General features: G+C 35.8%; 1 protein-coding gene across 2 annotated transcripts; it reads right to left on the bottom strand.

The window, feature by feature from the left end:
- Positions 1-589: 589 nt before the first annotated feature.
- On the bottom strand, positions 590-21,494 carry LOC124919574 (phosphatidylinositol 4-kinase alpha 1-like). Of its 2 annotated transcripts, XM_047459841.1 has the most exons (26): positions 20,293-21,494; positions 19,859-20,200; positions 19,612-19,773; positions 18,134-18,304; positions 17,879-18,037; positions 17,668-17,795; positions 17,260-17,566; positions 16,344-16,512; positions 15,961-16,178; positions 14,819-14,977; positions 14,470-14,649; positions 12,421-12,948; positions 11,957-12,316; positions 10,994-11,208; positions 10,051-10,231; positions 9,791-9,927; positions 9,521-9,674; positions 7,249-7,515; positions 6,239-6,316; positions 6,110-6,154; positions 4,683-4,855; positions 4,373-4,568; positions 3,020-3,160; positions 1,770-1,978; positions 1,200-1,361; positions 590-1,109 (listed from the first exon to the last, which is right to left on the bottom strand). In XM_047459841.1, exons 1-26 carry the CDS (start codon positions 21,205-21,207, stop codon positions 851-853), a joined length of 6,015 nt encoding a protein of 2,004 aa, XP_047315797.1. In that variant the 5' UTR covers positions 21,208-21,494; the 3' UTR covers positions 590-850. The 2 variants fall into 2 exon arrangements, with proteins under 2 accessions (XP_047315797.1, XP_047315798.1); XM_047459842.1 differs by lacking the exons at positions 11,957-12,316; positions 12,421-12,948.
- Positions 21,495-21,949: the final 455 nt, after the last annotated feature.

Here is a 21,949-nt window from a genome sequence, read left to right as displayed (position 1 = left end):
CTCTAGAAAATATTTTAAAATTTTACTAACATGCAATTATTTTTAAATATATAAACTTCTAAAACATCATATTATTATTTTACTTATTTACTGTTCCTTCTAAATCTTCTCTTTATATAATGTATATAGATGATATACACAATTTAAGTGATATTACTCTCATCTCTACATTATGTAGGTAGTTAATTTTTATTGAGAATAAATATTCTTTTTATTAAGTAAAGATATGTGTGAGTATTTTAATTAGAATCTATAATTAATTAATTCCCAGGTTACATGATTTTTTTACTAAAGATTTTTATTTTCTAGTGTAGGCTCAAAGATATCAATTAATTTTTCAAAATTTATAAGTAAAATGCAAAAATGGCTGTTTAAATTCCAAAACAAATTTGGATCAAAGTTAAATGTATGAATTTGTGCATGACTAAGTTCAAAATTCACACCTAATCGAGAAATCTGACAAAAATATTATATCTAACCAAAGCCGAAATGGAGAAAACAGAATAAAAATCAACATTGCCCACAACACCATATCAATTAAGCCTGCAAGAGTATTATTTTCTTTTACCCATTTCGAAGCAACAAGGGATCAATGGAAAATCTACATTTTAATTAGCAAGCTGGAATCAAACTATAAGTTTAGACTTTTACCCTTTTCCCCTCTCTTACAAATTTCAAGGAATCCAATACCACTGTCAACTAAAACTTGTGTTATCTATCTATGTGTTCAATAATTCTACAACTCTAACCAAGAACTAACAGTGGTTGGTTATTTTCCCTTGAAAAAAAAATGACCTATTAAGGATACATAAAGATTAGATATACACTTACAAATAAATTTGTTATTCTTTCACTTCTCGATGCCCTGCTGCAAATACTGTATCAAATCATATCCAGCAGTCGTCCATTTGTTATAAGCATCTGTGCATATACGGATCATGAAATTAGCAGCTTCTCTTTCACTCATTTCTGGATGAAATCTCTTGCGAAGATTCCCAATAGGATCGCCTCTGCTGAAGCAAGGCAATCCGCTGTCTATCATCAACAGTACTGTGTTTATGATACCATCCATATATCGACGAGCAGCAAGGTAACCCTTTACACACAAGCTGTATCCAGAGAGAATGATTGGACGTGTAAATATGTGGAAGTTTCTAAATATGGATAAAAAAGTGTTTTTTTAAGTTTAAGAGACAGACCCCACAAATTGGTACCATGTTTCACTTTTCATTACGCCAGATGGGTCCAGTAATTGAGTCATCTCATGACTTAACTTAAAGTGAGCACTTTCAAACCGCATGTTTCCACCAGGTGATGTCTCCAGGATAAAACCAAAATCAATATGAACCAGTCTTCCGAAACTGCCATCACATATATAAATTTACAATATTTCAGAAGTACAGAAAATTAAAACAACAAGCTTTGAAATTACCTCCTTGCCTAATAACAGTTTATGCATATATACTTAGATGAATGGGGATAAAATTAAAAATTAAAAATCAAATCAATATAAGGATTGGAGCTTATGGAACCCATAGTTTACAAATTTTGGGAGTACAAAGAAAACACTGAACTTTGAAACAGTTTATGCATATACACGTAGGGATGCATATGGATGGGGATGAAAAAATTATTCATATTTTTTTTTTAATTTAATCAGAATGTGTGTACTATTATTCTATATGATCATTTCCCTGTAGTGAGTTGCCCAATCGATTAAGAAATCTACAAGGATGACATTTTAACAAGTGAGAGTATGGAAGCATTACTTGTCAAATAAAAGATTCCCATTGTGTCTATCTTTAGGTTGAAGCAAGAGACTTGCAACAGCATAACCAGCACTACTAACGATGAAGTTCTGACGAGCAGCCTCAAAGCTTGGGGAACCAACTGGACCATAATCTTGTTGAAATATTTCATACAGACCACCATCAGTAGTTTCACCCATCTGACTTCTGCTTCGTGAATTAGCCACAACCTGAAGAATACTGCATTAGATCCTAAGAGGAAACCTAGCTCAAAAGTATCCATGTTAATGCATAAAAGTAATGGTGCAAAACAGAAAACTCAAAAGATAACATGCTACAGGATTTGCCCAATTCTCTATCTTATCCATAACTAAAGGCATAACAGATCTTGCAGAAAGAACCATCAGATAAGGAAGCGTTAAGAGTTATTAATCCATAGGATGTAAAGAATAGAACAAAAGTTTTCAACCAATACCAATGCTGGCTCTTGTGCAGATTTTCCACCCATTATCAAATTGTTCTTATGTATTTTCTAAAAGAATGGGGATTGAGAAGACTGTTATCCTTTTCATAAGATAACTTGGTGTTCTTCGTCGGTCCCTTTTACTGGTGTTGTAGTCCAGGGTTGGTTCGTTGTGATTTTAGAATTGATTTGATCAAAGGCAGAGCACCTTAAGTGCCTTTTGAAATCCTTGGTGACTGTGGTTACATTGAAGGTGAGAAAGTATCTAAGGTTACCTTCTCTATCCCCAATTCATTTAGTTTTCACAGCCATTTTGCTTTTGATCAGTACAGTGTATGGGTCTTAACTCTTTAGGTTTATTCTGTTGCATCTCTTGATGTTGGGTGCATTGCTTAGGTAAGTTTCTCTTGGCGTTATACTTTTATTATAACATAGGGGACAAAATGCCTAAAACAATGAACATAAGTTTTCAAACATATATAGGCTTAACTACTTCAAAGTCAGATATAGATAGAGTACAAATCCTGAAACATATACTATCTACATCTGGCAACTTTGTTTGTCTCATCTTATTAGTAACTCAGTTGGTTTTCTACAGTTTCAGGTACAAAAACCATATTATGAAATAATTATAGAACCACTACAAAGAGAATCAGACTTCAATGCAAAAAAGAGGAAGATATCGTACAATAACCAGGCGAGAAATATCAAAAAAGATTATTGTCGTTAACTTGTGAGATTCTAAAACTTCAAGAATATAAAATAGAACATAAAACAAATCTATGTAGTTGCAGTAAGCTTATCCAACCTCAATTATTCCTCTCTCAGGACCAGTAGGGAGCACTCCATATGGACACAAATACAGTTTAAGGCCAATAGCATCAAATATGTCCTTGAGAAGTGAGATTACTTGCAAAGCGAGGAGATCTTGTCGACAATCATCTCCAACCTTCACCAGACAATTAAACTTAACATCACAAACATAAAACAGAGATCATTGAATGTGCTCCAACATGTTAACAAATGAAGCTACTAGAAGAGATGCAATAGAATACTCATTACAGTTCATAATATACCCTGTATGTAACACATCTTGAAACATTTAAAAATGACCTTTTTTTTTTGTATTATTCTATTACTTTTTGAGTTTAGAAGTTTGTAGATCAAACTCAATATAGATGGGGTGCTACAATATTAGAGATTTGAGACTGAATATCTTACATCCATATTCTTTTAAATTATCTCTCGTACTATACATAAAAATGTTATGAAAGTTGCCCCTACATATAAATCTCACAACAATCTCCAGCCAAAAGGCACCTTCTCCATAGTCTAGCACTAAAAGACTCATAAAAAGGTATTCCAGAGGTCAAAGCAGGAATTCACCAAAAAATCTTTTGGTTCATCCTGAATAAGTCAAAAAGTCAGAGAAGGAAATTCAACTTTTGATCTTTGTCCACCAATCTCTATCTCCATGATTTTTGTGTAACCAGGGTGTTTGAGGCTAGCACAACAGCCCACCGTCATTACCTCCCATTTCAGTCTGGTGCTTTCAATGAAAATCAAACTTGAGACCATAGAGTAGTAAGCCCTTTAGTCCAAGCCTCTTGGCACTGAGCTGCCCATGGTGTGTGTCTCTATTTTGCATGCTTATGGACATATTAGTATGGAATGAATGAAAAGAACTAGGCGTGTGCTTTTAATTCAAACCTTAAGAAAAACAGAAGATATGATATGTGACTTGTTTAGGAGACAATCTCATAAAAAGTCACATTAAGAAAACGCATCTTCAACCGACCCAGGGTAGCTCAATAGGTAAGAGTGTTGAACGTCGAAGTTGTTATCTCAAGTTCGATTCTCACTTAAATCACCGTGATTGAAATGGAGGTCATAGTGGTGGGATGTTGTGCTAGCCTCCTCTAAAAAAAATGCATCTTCTTTGTTCAATTTTTAATGTTTTAGGGAATTGTGACATGCTTTTGGTATGTGTAGCATGAAAGTGGTCATTCTCCAAGGCTCTTTAGAAAGTCTGGGAACAGATATAACATGGATGCGATCACTAAAACTAAAGAAGGAAAGTGCAGGAGGAATAAATCCATTTCAGAGGCCTTATATCTGAAAATGCAACCCTGCACTCTGCAAAGTCAGAAAGCTCGTATACCTTGAATATGCAACCTAGCGGCTTCAGATCATTATGATCTCCATGACGATCCACCACATTAAATGTTATCATAATAGGAACTTTAGCAGCAGACTGTAAAGGTATGCCACTGTCCACCTGAATACCTCTTACAAATTTAGTGAGGTCAGTAGGAAGGTAAAGGTCTTCTCCATTCAATTCAATCTTTTCCAACTCCCTAATCAAAGAAAAATTTGAAGTCAAATCAAGCAAATGAAAAACTTGAGTATACAAAATAAAAAAGCTCCCAGAAACCCACCCACGTGTAAACAAAACATGGCCTGAAAAATACCTTTTGATGCCTGCTCGTCTTTCCTCCTTTGGAAGAGGGAAAAGCACTCCAGATATTGATGTCACTTTATCAATAAAGTCAAATTCTCTTTCATACATGTCCCGGGCCTTTGGATTAAAACCATCGATTATCCTTTGCTTCACAATAGGCAATATTGCTTGGAAAGAACTATTCTGCAAGAGTAAAATCATATATTCATGTTATACTACAGTTTTTTAGACTAGTTTTTTTTTCTCTCAGGAGAAGGCTAGCACAATATCCTACTGCCAGAGTTATAATATTTAGCACATGGTAACACTATCATTGGATAAAAATGGTAAATTTGCAATCAATACACATAACCAGGATGCAAGAAGATACTTTGATCTAAAACCAATCACCTGCAGCAACCATGTAATATGTGAAATGAAAGACAATAACAAACTTGCAAAAATAAATCTGGTTCTGTCTGTGCTTGAAACAATTTTGTGGGTTCATCCAAATTTAAGTGAATATTCAAAACTGCTTTTCAAATTAATGATTTTTTGTCTCTCATTGGTGCCTAATTTAAATGTTGCAAGCGATTAAATTTCACTGACAAATAGAACAATAATAGGGGATACAAATTTGATCTAAGAGTAAGTAATATAATTAGATGGCAGAGATTGACAATGCACAAAAGTTCTAAGGGAAAAAAATTCCACCATTCTTAGTTTCTCAATCCAAGTGAATGACGCGTGTGTCAATGACTCAATTATACTTTTTTTCCTTTTCATTTTTTCAATTTTTGCTAGTAAAGTGTGTCAATTATACAATTCTTGCACTTCACAAGGTTTGGTGGCCTTTTTTGCTTCAGTTGTTCTGTGTAGACTTCTTTAGCCAGGCAATTACAGAAGTTTACTGGCTCCACCTTTCATGTTGATTTTAATTCTCTAGATGACCTAGGCCTTTTTGATGAAAGGTTATTTGGATTGAATCCAAATAATCCCTTATTCATAAATCCAAATCACCACTTATCCAATCATCGATTACTTCATCCATCAAATCATCCATCAACTTACTCTTATTTTATTTTTTTTAACATTTCAAACATTAAATACAAATTATATTTTTCATTTAACCCAAATAATCAGCTTTTTCATTAAACAAGGATGTTTTTTTTTAAATATCGGTTTATATCAAAAACAAAATCCTGGAAAAAAGAGTAAAAGAAAACAATGGCAGGCTCATAGTGCATATGAGTATTTCTTTTTGGTCAATTTATAACATAATGGAGATCCTCGCAACGTACCCAAAAAAAAGCTACAATAGGAGCTTATTGATCAAATCTTTTTCTAGATTATCCTGAAGGTCTAAACCACGGTACAAACAAAAAGACAAAAGGAAGGAAATGCAATCATCATATAAAGACCAGAAAAAGCAAAAGGAAATATCTAGAAAGGAAATACCTTGCCAGAAGCAGGATCTTTTCCGGATTCAGGTACAAGTTCACCCTGTCAATATTAAAAGGAAAAATTATAATATGGTAGAAATGGTGGCAGCACTGCTCTTCAATTTGAACAGGAAAAAATGTACACCTCCATTTGCCATATGAGAATATGGGCAAAAGTGTCATTTCTATGGGCCGCTCTGACCAGGTAGCCTTCCACCAATTTCTGCAATTAAGAAATCACAATAAGTTCATGAAAATAATTCGCAAAAGGAAGCATATCTTCACCGTAATTATGAATGAATCAGCTTCTTCTAAGGGCTAATGAGCCAGGTGGTCAGTCTACAAAGATGTTTGAATAAACTCCAATCATCGATTAAACCCAAGAAAAGGGAATACAACCATATGCTAGTACCATCAAGTTGTGACCATAAAGCATGATCATCAAAATTCCATATTTGATAAAGTTCCTAATCAGTTGCTCTCACTCATGGTGATGGAATCATTTGAATAGTTGACCAGTAAACTAAGAAGTATGTTATAGAGTACAATATTAATTAATGCATGAGAAGATAGTCACCTAGAACAATCTGTTTCAACAATAATGAATCTTGAAATAAACTTGTAGAAGGTGGGTTACACAAATAAGTTATCCAATGCAGAGAGAATTTTTAAAAATATGTGAGAATAGGTTTTTGTCAACCTGATCAAAAGACAATAAAATCTAGATTTGGCATCAACCTTTAACTGGAAATTGATCCATGAAAAAAATTGGATCACAATCTAGAAGAACGCCTCAAGTTTACCGCAATCGCACTTCTCATACCAAACGAAAAAGAAAAAAATCACCTTCAATTTTATTTTGGCATTTTCGAATGTGATCGTGATCGTAACATAAATCGTGACAAAAATACTATTTTTCAATAGATTCCATGATGTGGAAGACGCTGATGCTTTTTTGAACCCCATAAATCAAGAACCAAAAGAGTTTCCTAAAGATGAGCTCAACCATAAATAGCTTTACCAGCTAGAGCCAAATATATATATATATATATATATATATATATATATATATACACACACATGCCAAAACCTATAAAATCTTTCAAGATGAGACTAAATCAAGATATATATTCAAACACTAGGAAGATAACTCACCCCTTCATCATAGCGTAAGGCTTGCACAAGTTGTGGCATGAAGAAGGTTACTCGCTCTGGAGGATAGGATTCCAAAGCTCTAAGAACATAGGCCATAATTCGTGGATGACCTTTATATTGTGGTGTAAGAAACTCAAATGCCTGCGTGATTGAACAGGCTGCCCAGTGGGGAAGTTGTTGTAAAAGAGGTGAATTTTCATCAACAGCCTTCGGGGTAACAAAATATGGCAAAGCCTCAGGGATGGAGCGAAGTTCCACTATGTTTACCTGCAATGGACAATGAAAGCTTAATAAAAACAATCACAAAGGTAGTTAAAAACAATATCCCAACTCCCACATCAATCTTATGATGAACCTGTAGGAAGCAATTCACATCATAAAGCATCTTCTGTCCCTAGAAAATATCAATCTATGCTTTCATTATACTTCAAATTAATCGATTTCATAATATATTTTTATAATTTATTGTATTAAAGAGATATTATCTTCCTAGTTTAAATGAAGAATATGTGTATATATAGGATAAGATTCATAATAAATAAATAGAACACTTTTCCTGAATTTTATTTTACATGGTATTTAATGTTCTCAGGACAAGATGATACTCCTATGAACTTTGTGTAGGGCAACAAAGGATCAGAAATGGTAATGATTGGTATGGATAATCATTCATAAATTGACTAAATCAACTCACTTCTTGGTCATTCCGTCGTATAATCTTGAGTAAATGCACATTGTCACTGTAGACAGGAGTGTAGTAGATAAAAACTCTTGTAACAGAAGCATAATTGGACACTATATATTCCTTGTGAAATGGATAGTGCGTGCAATTTCTGGATTTCTGGGGTGTCATGCTATTTCTCCTTTAATTTACAAAAAATTAAAATAAAGGTCGTATCTCCATCTCTATGTTTTTTTTTCCATCTCTAAGTTATTTTTGCTACCCCAGAGAAAATTTCTCATGATGGATTCAATTTTGTTTTCCATAGAGACTGGGATAGGGAAGAGGGACATAGTGAAAGTGGATATTGTGGCAAGAGAGTTCTTCACGAGAACAAGTCTGCCTCCCTTGGAGAGAAGTTTACTCTTCCAAAGAGCCAATCTGGCCTCCATTTTCTCAACGATAGGGTTCCAGATGTCCTTACAACTAGTATTGGCTTCAAGAGGAAAACCCAAGTACTTAGAAGGATCTCTAAGTCTCTCCCTCTCTTGGTTATTATCCCTTGAATCATCTCATCTTTATTCTATATCATTACACATTCCAACTGGATTTTCATTGAACAATTTAGGGCGACTATATGTTAAAGAAATTGTAAGGCTGCATGGTGCGCCAACATCTATTTATTCTATATCATTACACATTCCAACTGGATTTTTGGAAAGTCAACACTGATGTTTATGAACCAAGTTGAGTTTTAGTACTGCATTTCATCCTCAAACTGATGTAAAGAGAGAAAGTGTAAATCAAATCATGGAGGACATGATTCACATGTCTGTCATTGATCTTCGTGGATCATGGGATGGAGATTTGCCACTTACAGAGATTACAAATATCAAACTACTGTACAGATGGTCCCTTAAGGAGCATGGTATGGTCATAGATGGGAACAAGGTAGGCGAAAGAAGATTAATTGGACAAAATATAGTTCAAGAAACTGTTGATAATTTTTTGTGTGGTCGGACAAACATTAAACCACCGCCCAAAGCAGACAAAAGAGCTACACTGATGATCGCATGAGGATTTGGAGAGTAATATAGGTAAACATGTGTATCTAAAGATGGTGCCTCTAGTACCAATGATATAGTTGATTTTCTAGGGTAGAGGGATGAGTAAATACTTTACTAAGGCGGATTCAGAGAAGAATTGGATGGCAAAGATGACACTAGAAAAAACTAAACAGAAGAAGCAGATAGTTTACCATGTATAGAAAGAAAAAGAATTACAATAATGGGGATATATATCATAATTATGCTATAAGAATGATGGAACCAAATTGATTTCATCAAAGATAGCAGGCAACACCAGCCATGCAAGTAAATGTTTGGGTCATTATTGAGCATTAACACCAAGGACTTCAAATAGTTAGGAAGATAATTTATTTAAATTTCCTCCACTACTCAAAGTATCTCACAATAGTTGGACTGACCTTCCACACATCACTTAGAAAATGTATTAAATTTCAGTCATGGAATAGTTCACTTTGTTCCATGTGGTTGCTTAGTAAGAATTTCAGTCTATTATCAATACGCAATTAATGCAAAATTGACCCACCTGAACCAGCTGAGTCATTTCAGCCTTCAGAAATGCATTTGTGGGGAACCTGGAGACCAAGCAGAATGCAATGCGAGGATCAACAGCAAAAGCAGTCCTGGCATATTCAATCCACTTATCTGAGGTGATTTTGGGACGAGATGGAGTACTTTCCCTGGAATATACATGTCAGAAAATTCAAAATGAAATGTTAGAATCATCAAACTTCAAAGTGAGATGATACACCCAATAAATTAGAGTATGCAAGCCAGGAAATAATAACATGATTACTTAGAGTTAGTGGGCTGAGCCCAAACTTCAAGCCTGTCCGATTCATGCTGGCAGAGCATCAAAAGTAACTGTTTTCGCTTGTTTCTACCAACTTCATAGTTTTCCATGTGACCCCACACTGGATGGTACTGATCTTTCTGAAAAACAATAACGAGGATGGCATAGCCACACGAAGGAATTCTGATCATAATCAGACACAACAAAGACATATAGTTGTAGATTTCCATCTCTGCACAAGAAAACAAAAACAAAAATCTTACCAATTCATTGAAAGAGCTTCCATTTTCCCGCACCCGTCCTTTTGGATCAAGTGGAGAGCCTGTATGCTCATTTTGAAGATGATGAACAAAGACGGAGACAGATTGAGCTTCAATCTGAGAAAAGATCGTGTTGTTTATATCATACCACTCAGGCTCATAAGCAAACCAGCCCAAAGAGGCCCTGTATCAAGCTTTATATATTAATTATGAGGAATTCTAATTCAACCATTTCCAATAATAAAAACCTAAACTGGAATTTCAAATGTAACAAGAATGAGAAAGATGATTGGCATCCACAACAAGAATGGAGAAATGAGATACTTAACAAGAATGGAGAAATGAGATACTAATCAAATGAGTAGATCCGAAACAAATACTAAATATTATTGTCCATCTCAGATATGATTTATATGGTCCTCCGGATATTGAAATGAAGAGAAGATCAAGGAAATAACTTATTTTCCAAAAATTAAAAGGTGATTAATTAGTTGTTATGTAGGAGTTGTTTCTAGAGTAAAAGGTAATAAGTACATACTCCAAAGAATGGGTATGGTTATTAGGATTATAGTATTCGATTCATTAATATAAATGATAATGTCACTTGTGCAGAAATTTAAATAAACATGCATGTGTTTCTATAGTGGATTTCGAACCAAATTCAACCCCCTTTTCAATATATGGATGCACTACTATTTCGAACCAACTTTGCCTATCTTTAAGATGAGAATAATATTCAGTTGCACCAAGTTGCAGTAATATAATTCAACTGTTTCAAGTATCTCCTTTTATGCTCATAGTCAAAGGAAAAGGTCAAATTACAAATATAAGTATGTTGAAAGTAGAATGCTAACAAATAGCAGAACAAACAGAGCTACAATGAAGTAACACAATTGCTAGAAATTGTGCATGAGACATAGCTTATTAAAGATAGATCGCTCGTCACCTATATATTCGGTCTTCCAGCAGCTGAAGGCCCATTCTAAAATTTTGCAGGTTGCTCTGAGATTGGCATGAGCAGAACTTTAGCCCGAAAAGCATTAGAGTGAAAAAGGTACCAGTAGCAGCTGGATGACGTGAAAAGTTCCAGTAGAGATTTGTGGTTCCTTGTAATAACCGACCAAGAAGCAAGAGTTGCTCAACACTGTCATGTCGAATCACCTGAATGATGGAATAAATTCAAGAGAATGAAAAGATAACAGTAAGTATGAGATAAATAGTCAGCCAGATGTAAAACAGCATGGATACAACAGCCAAGTAAAAATTTGATTAGCAAACAAAACAATTTTTGTGAGTTATTAATATCACATTCATTTCAAAGAAATAGAAGTAAATCAGCTTGGTGAATAGCCTAGACACAAGAACCTCAAAGCAAGCCAGTATATGATAATTCCACCTTTTTTTTATCAAAATCCCATGAACAAATGTGATACAAAAGCACCTCTCTTGGTTAATATTCAACCCGTAAAATAAAATTGGTTTATGGATTTACATATTTACATCATCAGCAATCAATTCACTAATACAGTTAGGATAGTAATCTGTCTTAGCAATATATTTACAAGATAGTCTTCCATATAGTAATGAAATTGTGATACCTAATCACTCTTATTTAACAGGAAGGCTAATGTTCCATTGATGAAAATTTTGAAGTGGGTGGTCAGCTTTGACAAAGCCCGTAATATGCATAATAACTGATTAACTGTGGCGTAAATCTTTCCATAGAACCCAGATTTGGGATAGAAGATTCTTCACATATTGCTTATACCTCCATCAAGATAAGAAAATCATCTACATCTCCTGAGAAATAATATCCCAATTTATTCAAGTAAAACATTTCAGAGAACTTCAGCAGCATGGAAAAAATGTTGAAGCATGAGAACTGTCTAAGATTGGGATATTTTTTCACCTCAAATCGGTCAATGAAGAAACCTAGCCATAGTCTATGAGCAATTATTTGTTCCACAGGATCCTTTTCGGGAGGAGCTTCAGGCTCGCCAGGTGCAAGATGAGGCCTTAATTTTGCTGCAGGCCCAAAGTACCTCAATTCAGACGCAAAGAGACCTCTTTTGGTATCAATTGTCCACAACCATGCATCCACAAGCTCTGCGAGGACAAGGCATCCTAACTGTGGAGCAGCAGCAACTAGCCATGTCCATATGAATACACCAGTTTCCATTGCATCAAGTGTCGAAATATAAGCCGGACACCAGCAAAGAAGTCGTAGAAGTTGTGAGAAGCCCTCCATGTTGGACTTTGAATCAGAATCCTAAAATATCTCACAACATTAACCAATTAGATAAAGATAATGTAGGACCAACCTACCATTTCAGTAGCAAGAAAATTGATATAGACAATGCAATATAAATTTACCAGCTGAGAAAGAAGCAATGCAGTAGCCTGTGAACAAGTTTCACGAAATGAAGCTTTATCAACTTCACCACCTTTTTCTGCGGTATTGACAATTTGTTGAAGTAGACGCACAAACTTGGTCAACATCATCTCATTGAAAGTTTCACTTTGAGGTGGCAATTGAGGAGGAAAAACTCCAGATTTCAACTTCTGAAGTGTGACTACAAAGCCTGTTTGAGAAGCACCTGGTTGGATACCACCTATACTATCATATAGCCTTTTCATGCCTGCAATTTCACCTACATGATTGCACTTGGCTGTTGCACTAATAATACTACTGTTAAGCACTTCCAAATTGAAGGCATCCATCAATTTCAAGTTTGCTCCTGATGCTGCAGCTGCAGCAGCCATAACTGCTGGGATATTTGCAGTCTTTGTGCCAGTCCAACAATCATTTTTTCCAGTTCCAATCTTTATCTCAGACAAAAGTGAGACCACATCTGTCGCAGGCTGTGCTTTCTGCCATGCGTTAGCTTTACAAATCTTTTCCTGGAATATATACATCAAGACTACAACAACGATCAGTTCCCACCCGAAAATGTGGAAGGGTACTTGATTAGTGCTAAAATGATTTTACTGAACGTGTTAAAATATAATATAATTTGCAATGTCTGGAAGGAAAACTAATTTTTTACTTCAGAAGTGGTTAAGTAGGTGGGAGATTCTGCATTCCCACCAGCAAACAATCATACAAATGTTTACCTTGTTAATGCTTGAGCTGTTTCCACAGTATCTCATTTAAGGGTGATATAGATGTGAATGCATTCTATCAAGGATACAATTTAACACTAGCTATGCGACAGCTACATCTCCCCTATCATATTTTATCCTCTCCACATCAAAAAGTCTAGAAGAAACAGCTTATAAATTAATTGCATCAATATAGAATCAAAGTTAAGGACCATAACCACATGCATGTTGAGTTTGCAATTCTCCACATCAATTGGCTAAGACAGAGCTTTGATTACAGAAACGAGCAAAAATATGTTTCGAGAGATAGGGTTAGGGCTAATGACCTTAAGGTTGAATTATTGCAAATGGAATGTCTAGCGGTTATGAAAAAGGGCAGTTATGATGAGTGTCTGATAGTGGTAGAATAGTATAAATAGATAATGACTTGATTAGTTTAATATGATGAATGAATATAGCTGTGGAATTCTAATTCCACTCCTTGAAATCTCTCTTCTCTCCTAAGTGTAGTTCTTCTATGGAGTAAGGTCTTCACTTCTCACCTATATCTGATTTCTATGTTCAATCTAAAATTATCATCTAATTCTATAACATGCATTTTCCTCGCGCATGAGAGGTTTTTAGCAGAATTACAGTGCCATTTATGCACAGTTGAAACGTAAGCAGGGTCGCGTTGAGGCATCTGCAGGATCATCAATTCAATAGAAAATTCTTTGGAGCTTATCCGATGGTAATGGTAGTGGTGCATCAGAGAAGAAGGATCAGTTGAAGAAATCAGATATAGGTGAGAAGAGAAGATCATTACTCCAGGGAGAATTACACTTAGGAGAGAAAAGAGATCCAAGCAGGGAAATTATAATTCCACAACTACATTCATCATACTAAACTAATCAAGTCATTATCTATTATACTATTCTACCATTAATCGCTACTCATCTTAACCGCCCTCAACCTTAGGATCATTAGCCCTAACCCTATCTCTCGTAACAAAATCTCTGAAAGACCAGAAAAGACAATGGCTTCATTTCAAAACACTTTTTTTGTCATATCTCTCATCTGGATCTGGATTCAAACGGAATCAAATGTGGAAACTGAAGTTAATCGGACATAAATTATTTATGGTTTCTCATTGGGATCTTGATCCAGATATACAAACTGAAACATAAAGTGTCTCCTGATGAAGCCAATACACCATCTGACAATGCATTTTATTTCCTTTTTAACTTTTAATTTTTTTGTTGGAGATGGTGAATTGAAATAAGGTGTTACTACCTCCACCTACTTCAGAACATTAAAGACTTGCGAATTCAAGAAACTAACCTGTAGAAGACCCTGGGTAGTGCATGGGGCAAATGAAAGAGAGACAATGATCCATTCTCCAACAATCTTTTGAAATAAGGATCGAATAGTGGCAATCATTGCAGGATCATTAACAAGAGAAGGTGACTCATTAGGCACTGAAAATAAGAGGGAGTCCAGACAAGAGGAGTTCCACAAGATCTGTCATGATACAATTAATGTCTTCCATTAAACTCTAATATTATTGGATAAGAAAATCTTTCAAAGGGTAACATATTGAAAATTGGGGAAAGAACATAAATTCAGTAAATGGAGACACCATGCGAAAATGCCATCATTAACCTAAATAACAAGACAAAGAAGGATGTACCTGAGGGAACTTGTCTCGAAGACGAGTCAACAAGCTAATAGAGAGATTGCGGATATTTTCCTCCCTCTGAGACATACTTTTAATGAGAAAAGAAGCATGTACGGAGAGGACGGATTCTCTGATCTCAGCAGCATCCCCAGTCTCAGATATTTGACCCTCCTGTACAGAAATGTTCATTAAATATGTGATTCATAAGAAAACGCTAGAAAAAAACGTGTTATCCAGCCGAAAGCAAGTATCATGAAAGTGTCTCTAATCAAAGCATCATTTCCAGCCTCAAATTTTTAGTCTGTCCCTAAGGAATTTGAAATATACTATATAAATTTTGAAGGATTAATTTATTTTCCATTTCACTAACAAGGACAATGTAGTAGTATTTGATCATTGGCTGGTATTATCATGGATACCAGAGAGTAGCTCCAAGCTAACAAACAGAATAATAATTAGAATTTTAATGATTTTGGAAGAACAATTTAGACGACCTAAATTAATATATGCAAAGCGGGTTAAAAGGCAAATGTGATCTGCAAAGCTACTCCGAACTTTTTATTCTTCATATCAACAACATGACATTAGAACGTCCTAGCTGGTTTTGAGCTTTCATAAGTAATCCTACATCTATACTTTTTTTTCTTGGATAAATAGTCAATTAATTGCAAAAGCACTTTTTATATAGGCAAGAGGCAGCATGGTTTTTTTCACAATATTAAAGGCTATTGCATAAATACTGTAACAAATTCCATTTTAAAATTATACTACCACTTCAGATTAAAGGGGAAAACTTCTTCATTGGCTAGCTGTCGTAAATTATAGAATAATTTAACAATCATAAAAGCAATTTTGGTAAATAAAAAAAAAAGTGTAAGTCTTGCATGACACGAAAAGGCAGAGAAAATGCAATAATGAAATTCCCACTATTCAATTAAATTAATAGTATAACATTTTATCAGCAAGAATTTTATCATCAGCACATAAAGACTCAATATGTATAATAGAGATACAAAACTTAGTCAATCACATTACTACAGATAATATAGTGAACTGAATATCACCTGAATGGTTTCAATTCTTTGAAAACAATATCATAATATGTCAAACAATAGGAGGTCAAGATAATTGATTCTCAGATGCAAGTCATATACCAGCCATAAAATTGCTGCTTCATATGCCTGGTGGACCACTGCAGTCAAGCTCTGGGAGACAGATGGTATAAGATTTGGGGTCTTTAGGTATTCGAAAGCGCAGCTGAAGGCACTTCTGGAAGCAATGATACTAGAATCACCATTAAGAATGCCTCCATTACTGCTGAAGCGTATTATCTCTAGAAATGCTACCGCAAGAAGATAAGTTGCCTTCACACCTAAGAAAGTTAAGGCAGATGAATATAGAAAACTAGTCTGTTATAGAGGTCATGCACTCTAATCACTCCAATTACAAATAATAATCTATGTCCATAGCCACAACTTCCACTAAACACATTTTAAGCACATATGAACATAAGAAAACCTGAAGGGCATGATCTCACCTGAAATGGTGCTCATGGCTGCAACTTCAACTCGTCCACCCAGAGCAGCAGAAAGCGCAGTTCTGTTGGTAACAGCTGCTTTTTCATTGCCATTTCCTCGTCGGCTACCAGGATTGTGAAGTGCATTAAGCTCCAACTCGTCCTCAAGCCATTTAACAGAGCTTACCACCTGTAATAAACCAGGTTTATCCATCAGTGGAATAGATTACACCTTATCTACAACCATCAATTTTCGAGTCCAAGAAGAAAAAGGCCAAACAACAATAAATTAACTAAGAATAAATATCATATTTATTATGTTTCAGATTTTATATGGATCGTACGCAACAGAATGTCTACTCTTGACAACTCTAAACAAGGATTGTCAATTTCTTGGATAAACAGATTTAGCTGGAAAGAAAAATTCAGGTCAAACAAACAAGTCACTCCACAAAGCAAACCAAATGAATGTAGGATCTGTTAAGCAAAATTTAGAATTTTCATCAAGTTTTAGTTAGTATTTTGCTCAGAACCATAGTAGTATTAGAATTTGATAATTGAGAAGCTTAAAGCAACTGAAACACATCCAAATCCAATCTTTATATTCAAGTTTAACATCTGATATTTATGCATTTTATGAAATCAGAGTATATTGAAGCTATAAGCATGGCTTCTATTTCCAATACTAGCCATTTATGGCTGCACCTACACTATCGGAAATGATAAAAAATTGTTTATTTGACATTATGGTTGGAAATGGATAGGACCATCAATTTTAACAACTGTCTGAAAAGATGCTAATGTGAAGGAATTATAAAGGTAAGTGCAAGATCCTTAAATGGAACAGAACATATAGATCATTCTTGGAGCAAGAATCACTGTGATTGAAACCGGTGAAGCTAGTTGATGAAAATGCCCAGGCAAAGAAGAAACTTACAAGAGGTGGTGTCCCTTGAGCAATGCGTTGAACTGCAACAGACCAATCGGAACTCCACATGTAGGGTCCTCCCACAGCTTGAAAAGCAACAGAGCCCATACTTCCAACACTGGTCAATGTAGCTGAAACTGACTTCGTTGCAACTTGATTCTTCTCTACGGGTGGTGCTAACCCAAAGAGAGCAATATAGAACCAAAGGTTGCGGAACAACTTTAAAAGTGAAGGTTCCACATCCACACTGGGAACAAAGTCCGAACATATCTCAGCAACGGCAGGTAGTAGTGGTCCAAGAAAATCTGCTCCACTCCTACAGAAAATTAGTTTCTTAACATTACAGTTGTTAACTCATAATAAAGCAAAAAAAAATTGCTCCTTCAGATGATCAAAGATTCTATTTGAGTGCCATACCTTCCACTTTTGGACTCGGCAGCTAGACCTACATCTGAGCACAATGAGAGTAATCGATGACGATAGTCGGAACGCAATTTACTGTTGGTAAGAGCTTTAGCGATTAACAGAAGTCCTGCAGGAAGAGTCTAGAATGATATTACAGTGAGAATCAAGTACCAAACACAGCGCACATACCTCACATCTTCAAAGCATAAATGACTCATAATACCTCAACACGTTCTGTAGTGGCTTCTGGTGCCAGTGTCTTGCTTTCAGTTGATTCAACGCTGCTTAACTTACTTAAGTAGCCTCTTGTTAACAGAACAATTGTTTCTCGATATGACTTTTCAAAACCCAAACTTGCAATGTATGAAACAGCATCAAGAAGCTACCGAACATAACAAAAACAAGATTTAGACCATTATGGAATCAAAGTTCAGAAGAATGTAAACATGACTATAACATAAGCATCCGTCTTCCATACTCTTAGTCGCATCAAGCCAGGAGTTGATGCATCACCCTCTTCCAAACATTCAATGAACAGAGGTAATATCATGTCTACAACCTCAGGCTTCTTCACTGAAACAGTCAGATCAGCTAGTAAACGTATGATGTTAAGCTGCATAATTGGAGCCACTTGCTTCTCTTTCCCATCCTGCAACAATAAGAAACATGAAAACATGAAAACATGAACAGATGCATTGACATAGTCCATGCTGGATTTTTTTTGCCATTGACAACACTAGATTGTAGCCGAAATCATGCTAGACAATTGAATGTTTGATAATTCATCCCAAATCATAAGTGGGCTCTGAAATTTTCAGGTGGGCCAATTTGATATGCCCTACTTCAGAATGAGATGGCGGGGAGAGAGAAATGCACAAAGGAATTGTTGTTGGTCGAAGCGGTAAGGTTCCTAAAGTCGCTTGGTTCAATTCTGAAGGAACCGCTGCAAGGGAACTTTGCAGAAGGTGAGATTGCCGTTGGAATAAGAAAAAATAGTAGAGAAGGAGTGCAATAGATGGATTTTATGTGTGTAGAGACGATATTATTGAAACCCTCCACCAATGGCTACTGTGACCATTGGTGGACACAGCGGAAGACTGACAATTTGTGCCTCTTGATTGAAACCATGCTACCATGTAGAATTTTGAAGATAATGGAGATTTCTTCATATATATGGACTCTTGGAAGAATTTATAAGCAATTTATAAACAATAATATTAGAAAAAACTAAATAAATGATAAAAATAACTTCTTAGAAGAATAAATGAATATTTGTTAGGAAGATAAGTAACTCCCAACCACTTGAGGTAAATGGCTATTGGAAAGGCAAAGGTGACTTTGTATTGAGCCTAGGTTGATATTTCTACATATTTGTATGTGAAGATATGAGACTATTGGAACCCTCCAGACAAAGGCAGAGACGGAGGAAGACAATCAAAGAGACCCAATGCTCTAATAATACCATGTAGAATTTGTAGAGAATAAGGTCTTTTCGATATATTTGGATGATAAACAAATAAAGAGATTATGATTTATAAGCAATAGAAAATGAAATTAACTAATTGAAGAACAATTTCCTAGATGCGTAAATGAGTCTTTCTTGGGTAGACAAACAACCTCCAACCACTTAGAGTAAATGACTCTTGCAAAGTGTGCTTTGGGAAGGATTTTAATAGGCCTAGGTTGATATTACGACAAAATCCATAGGCCCCAAATTATATATATACAAATAAAGGTTCTTATGTCTTAAAATACACAAATAATTGTTTTTAAGTGGTTAGCATAGTTTATTCATACTTCTCTGAATAATGCCTTCTAATCCTTTGTGTATCATTTTATACTTCAATTAACCATTTGTAAGCCATATACGTACTGGTAAATTATGCTAAAGACATTTAAAACATGATATTTTAACTGTAGTTTCTATTAAATTAATGAAGAAACAAGGTAATATACCTGGCTCTCATAATCATTTCTGTCACGAATACTTGTTGCTAGCCCCAATATAAAAGTGTCAATTGGAGACCGATCCGTGTTCCAACCAAATTCGATTATCTGACAGCTTGTCTTGAGGACACTCTCAAACATAACCCCCTGGCTAGCACCACAAGTGTCAACCTGTTTGGTAACAAATGGTCATGTAAAGTTAGCAGCATTAAGATTGACCTTACTAAAATAGCTATCACAGGCCAAATATATTTACCTGCAGACATACTTCTTGAACAAGTATTTTGAAGTGAATTAGTAAAACTCGAAGCTGCTGACCTTCTCGAGTCAGGGCGATTTTCCCAATTAAAGCAAGCAACGAGCTGAAGAGTTCTTCACAAACTCTCAGTTTCCGCCACACAGATGATAAGCATGCTTTGGCACCATCTATCAATGCACTGGCAGATCTGAGTGCCATGTGTTTTGATGCCTTTGCATCCAGATTTAGGGATGATAAGCTTTTAACTTTTAACTTAGCAGCAGCCTGGTAAACAGATATTTTTGCATTAACTCTAGCTTTGAGTTGAGGCCCTTGTTCTGTCCAGTCAGATTTCCTTATCTGCGAACATTTATCAAGTAAAAATCATGTTCACTCATCTACCAAGATCTCCTATGTTAGTATAAACTGAAACTCAAACCTTAAAAAATTACCTTAAGAAAAGCAAGCATTAATTGTAACTGCTCAGTGACAAACTTCATTACAACCTCCACCAACTTAATATCAACTTCAGCTTTATCCAAGATGTGTGTGATCAATGTAAATGCAATTTCTTGCTTCTCAAGGCTTTCCAGACTCTCCTCCTCAAAAGATGCTATCATTCGCTTAACATTGTCAGCACTTCTCCCACCATTCATCCCAGAGCCTCTTGAAGATGCAGTAGTGGCATCATCAGCAACCTTTGAAGCAGCACTGCTTGATGAACCAGAGGTCATGCTTACTCCATTCCGTGGACTATTGCGTCCATTTTGCTGAGACCGGCTTGCAGGAGAACTCGTAGAAGATGATACAGTTCCAGGAGAGAAACCACTGGAGCCATTACTCACAAAGTTATCAAACAAACAAGTAATCAACTTATCACCATCTTGCGGAAGAATTGGCAGAAAACTATGAGCTAACGCCCTCAGGAACGACCTACAAATCCCTAAATCTCCTTTCACATTACTAACAGCCGAGATCAAGATCTCTCCCATGCACTCAGCCACTTCCGAAGCAAAGTCCTCAGACAATTCTGTCGCCTTTACTACATACCCGAGAAAATCTTTATAAGAAGAGGCAATAGCGTCTTCCCCAAACGAGTTCGGCCAGAAGGACTGGCTAAATGAAGCCGGGACGGAGCGGAGGAAGCCAAGGACAAGCGACTCGGGACGAATATCACTGTGGTCAGGGCATTTAGAAAGAAATCTGGCTACAGCAATAACCGCATTGAGCTGAGGACGAGTCACGCAAGGAGATCCAGAAATAAGCCCCTCTGGTGTAGGACATCTTCCGCACATCCAAGAGAGTTTTTCTCTGAAATTGTTGGGATTCTTCGCAACCAAGTCGCATAGCTCAATCAAAGGCTCCATTCCTCATAAAATTATAAAGTCAGAGAGCGAGAGAGGATAAGATTAGCTCCGTAGACCTCTATTTGGAGCTTTCACAACCTAAATGAGAAATCTTAGGAGGTAGATACCACAATGATGTATGCATATTCCTATGGTGAGAAATTTCAATGTTCAAATGGACGTTCTTCTTCTTCCTCGTCTTCGTTCTTCTTGTCTCTAGGTTTCTGCAGTGTTGATCTCTTCCGTCGTCGTCGTCTTTCTTCTTCCGCTTTCTATGGTTTGATGCATGTCCCGTTAACGTCGTTCTTCTTCGCCACTTCTTTCTAAAAGTAAATCGAAACAGCCCTTGAACTTTAAATGAAGATCGATTTTGACCATATATTTTAATCTATTTGAATTAAGGAGTAAGATATTTGCGGGGTCAACTTTGGGTTCAGGTAGGGGTGTTCAATATTTTGTTTGAACCGAATTCGAATTTCATTTTCGGTTTTCGAATTGAATTTCAAACTAATTCGAAATCAAATACGGTTTTCGAATTGGTTTTCGAGTTTGGGTTTCAACTCGAAATCCAAACCGAAAACCGAATTCATTTTTTTATTATTTATTTTTCCAAACTTAGCTTAAGAAAAAGTTCAAAATAATCAAATTAGAATACTTTGAACTCAAGTTTTAATAAAAATAAAAAAGGTAACAAAAGCACTGGTGTTCTAGTGGTAGAATAGTACTCTGTCACGGTATAGACTCAGGTTCAACTCTCGGCTGG

The sequence above is a fragment of the Impatiens glandulifera genome, chromosome 1, assembly GCF_907164915.1.
Source record: "Impatiens glandulifera chromosome 1, dImpGla2.1, whole genome shotgun sequence".
In the NCBI taxonomy this organism is placed as follows: domain Eukaryota; kingdom Viridiplantae; phylum Streptophyta; class Magnoliopsida; order Ericales; family Balsaminaceae; genus Impatiens; species Impatiens glandulifera.
This window is presented reverse-complemented; position numbering and strand designations above follow the sequence as displayed.

Excerpts from the sequence above, each read along its gene's own strand:
- LOC124919574 (XM_047459841.1), bottom strand. The coding sequence starts at position 21,207 with ATGGAGCCTTTGATTGAGCTATGCGACTTGGTTGCGAAGAATCCCAAC. Across the intron at positions 18,038-18,133 it reads CTGGCTTGATGCGACTAAGA|CTTCTTGATGCTGTTTCATA; the intron begins GTATGGAAGACG and ends TATGTTCGGTAG. Across the intron at positions 1,362-1,769 it reads GGGAATCTTTTATTTGACAA|TTTCGGAAGACTGGTTCATA; the intron begins GTAATGCTTCCA and ends ATGTGATGGCAG.